A 2,794-nucleotide genomic window follows, 5' to 3' on the forward strand; every position below is an offset into this window, starting at 1 on the left:
CTTTTTTTTTTTTTTTTTTTTTTAATTTTTTTAAAGAAAGTCGATCGCCATAAATATGAAACACGTGACCTGTTGGAACCATATATGTATCATTGCACATTCGCACGCTATCATCATTTATTCACTTAAAACGAAACCCATCATTATATAGAACACCTACGTATATCTACCTTCTCAGACCAATAAAAAAGCTCAAAAAATCTTCAAAAATTAATTATGCATAGTTGTCACATTTTAATAATTGTCAACTTGAATCTTGTCCACATAAAGTTTAAGGAATCAATTCAGTCGAAAATAATCTCGAGTATTTTAATTCCCATAAATGATATTATTTAGTTATTACTTACTTATAGGCATATATATATATAATGATATAATAATGAGAAAATAACATTTTTTGTTCATATATTTATAAGAAATAATGATTTCAGTATCTCAATTGTTGACATGAAAATTATTCATCTTTTAATTTTTTATGACGTGACAATTTTGGTCCATTTTTTCATGAGGTGAAGATTTTGGTTCATTGACTTGTTAATGAAGATTTTAATGGTTTAAAATTATAAATTACTGTATAATTTTTCCTATATTGCTCAAGTAACCCGCTCCATACCTACAATGTAAATGTGATAGATTTTTAACGATTTTCAATGGTGAAAGACCAAAATAGCTGCCATCTTATAGAAAATTGGAAGATCAATGATACTTGTGTTAATAATTGAGGAATTGAAATCACTATTTTTGTGTAAATACTATACATGGAACAAAAAATGTTATTTTTTCTATAATTATTTATAGTTTTTTTAAACAATATAATAATTTATAGTTAAATTGTTAATAGTAATTGTGTTTCTTCTCAAAAAAAATAATTAGTAATTGTGTTTCAATAATGGTTAATTATTATATATTCATGACTCCATGAAAAAAAATTACCTTATTGATGACTCCTTCAGCTTGTTTGGCATAGCTGACAGCTTGTTCAGCTAAATTTTCAATAGAATCAAGGCTTTTCTTTAACTTAGAATCTCCGGGAAGCTTCTTCTCTATCTCCTCTGCCACCTTATCTACTTCGAGCGCTATCTCCTCCACTACCTCCACCACCTCTTCTACCGTCTCCAGTGCCTTGTCCAAATTATCTACATATATTCATTTTTAAAAAATTATATTTCCATAAATACGAACAATATTATATCTATCTATATATCCATACTAACTAGCATATACAAATTAAATTTAAATTTATTCATATATAAATTTATACTAACTTTTTAAGAGAGCCAAAGGTCCTCCTTTAGTCCTCAAAATAGGTATAACTACTGATAGTAGTATTCCCATCAGCCATTGCCTGCACTCAATAATTTAAAATAATTAAATAAATAATAAACCATCTGCAATACTTTATATAGATTTAAAAAAAAAAAACTAATCAAAGAAAATTAAGATAATCATGAAGATTTACAGGTGGCATTTTGAAAGATTTTTAATTGTCTATTTTTGTACTATATACATAGGTCAATTTATTTATTCAAAAAATATTTTAGTTGTTTTACTATTCCTAACATTAAACTTGATGGAAAGTTACGGGATCGAATCCCGGTAATAAGGTATTGACTCTTTAAATTGTAAGAAGTAGAGAAATATACATATACTATCTCATAATAGAGTCAATAATATTAAAAAAAAATATTAAACTTTAATTTTTATAAAGAAAGGAGTCAAGACAAGTCATTATTAATGTTTGTACTTGATGAATCATTATTAACTCCATCAATAACTACTATGATAAATAATTAATGTAGAAAAAATTAACCAGTCTAAAAAAGTCTGCATGTACTCTCAATCTCTACTCTCTACTCCTTGGCATGATAATCCTTGAGTTCATTTTGTGGGTTCCAAAAATTAGAAGTCCAAGTAGTATTCCTGGTCTAAAAACTATTTAAATAAACTATATATTCATTCCTAAACTATATGAAAATTATTGAATAGATGTATTCAGGAAGCTAAATTAACATCAAAACATACTTTTAGATGTCAAATATATGCAAATTGACACAAAACATGTTTTACTTGACATAATTGAATTGAAGTTACCATCCAGGGAAAGGAGATTTGCTGGGAGGTTGTGGAACTGAAGAAGGGTCAGAGGCAGCCTTAACACTACAACCAAAAACATTCAAAATTTATTTCAACCTTAATAATCAGATTAATATCAATGAAGGCCAAAAAAAAAAAAAAAAAAAAAAAAAAAACTTACATAAAATGTCCATGTTGTTGTTTAAGGTTGGATCTGAAGAAGTGTAGGGAGTGATGAGTGATCTTGTTTGGCTTTCCCAAGACTGGCAAAAAACATGGCCTTGAAGATGAAGATGAATGATGAAGCTTGTGGGAATGAATATTAAGACTATTGTGAGATGAATCTGAACAAGAAGTGATCATGCTAGCAGTGGCCATTGTTAGTTGTTCTGCTAAGATTAGCTGAAAGTCAATGAGCTTTCTGAAGGTTTGGTGGGTGAGTGGGTGATGAGGAAATGGAGTGTCCAAAGCTTGCTTTTATTAATTTCAATATAATATTCCATGGGATATGAGGTGTATCCATCTGAAATAATTTACTGGGAAATTCAAGTACCACGTTCTTGTTTTTTTTTGTTTTAATTTATTGTTCCGTATATTAATTGCCCTTAGATCCAAAAAGCTGTCCGATATGACAGATTCGCCAATTATACACATCAAGTGATCTAGACATGGTCCTAAATGACGTAGTTATGAATTTTAATTTTGACAGTGATTTATTTAT

At 28.3% G+C, this 2,794-nt stretch overlaps 1 protein-coding gene across 1 annotated transcript in view; it reads right to left on the reverse strand.

The window, feature by feature from the left end:
* LOC116020594 overlaps positions 1 to 2,573 on the reverse strand; it is a 4,246-nt gene extending 1,673 nt beyond the window's left edge. Inside the window, exons 1-4 of the mRNA XM_031261062.1 lie at positions 2,255 to 2,573; positions 2,092 to 2,157; positions 1,266 to 1,345; positions 934 to 1,136 (exon numbers count right to left, since the gene is read on the reverse strand). Coding sequence (XP_031116922.1) covers positions 934 to 1,136; positions 1,266 to 1,345; positions 2,092 to 2,157; positions 2,255 to 2,451 — 546 coding nt within the window. The 5' untranslated portion in view covers positions 2,452 to 2,573. The remainder of the gene's footprint in view (positions 1 to 933; positions 1,137 to 1,265; positions 1,346 to 2,091; positions 2,158 to 2,254) is intronic.
* Between the last annotated feature and the right edge of the window lie 221 nt (positions 2,574 to 2,794).

This window comes from Ipomoea triloba, chromosome 5 (assembly GCF_003576645.1).
Source record: "Ipomoea triloba cultivar NCNSP0323 chromosome 5, ASM357664v1".
Classification (NCBI taxonomy): Eukaryota; Viridiplantae; Streptophyta; class Magnoliopsida; order Solanales; family Convolvulaceae; genus Ipomoea; species Ipomoea triloba.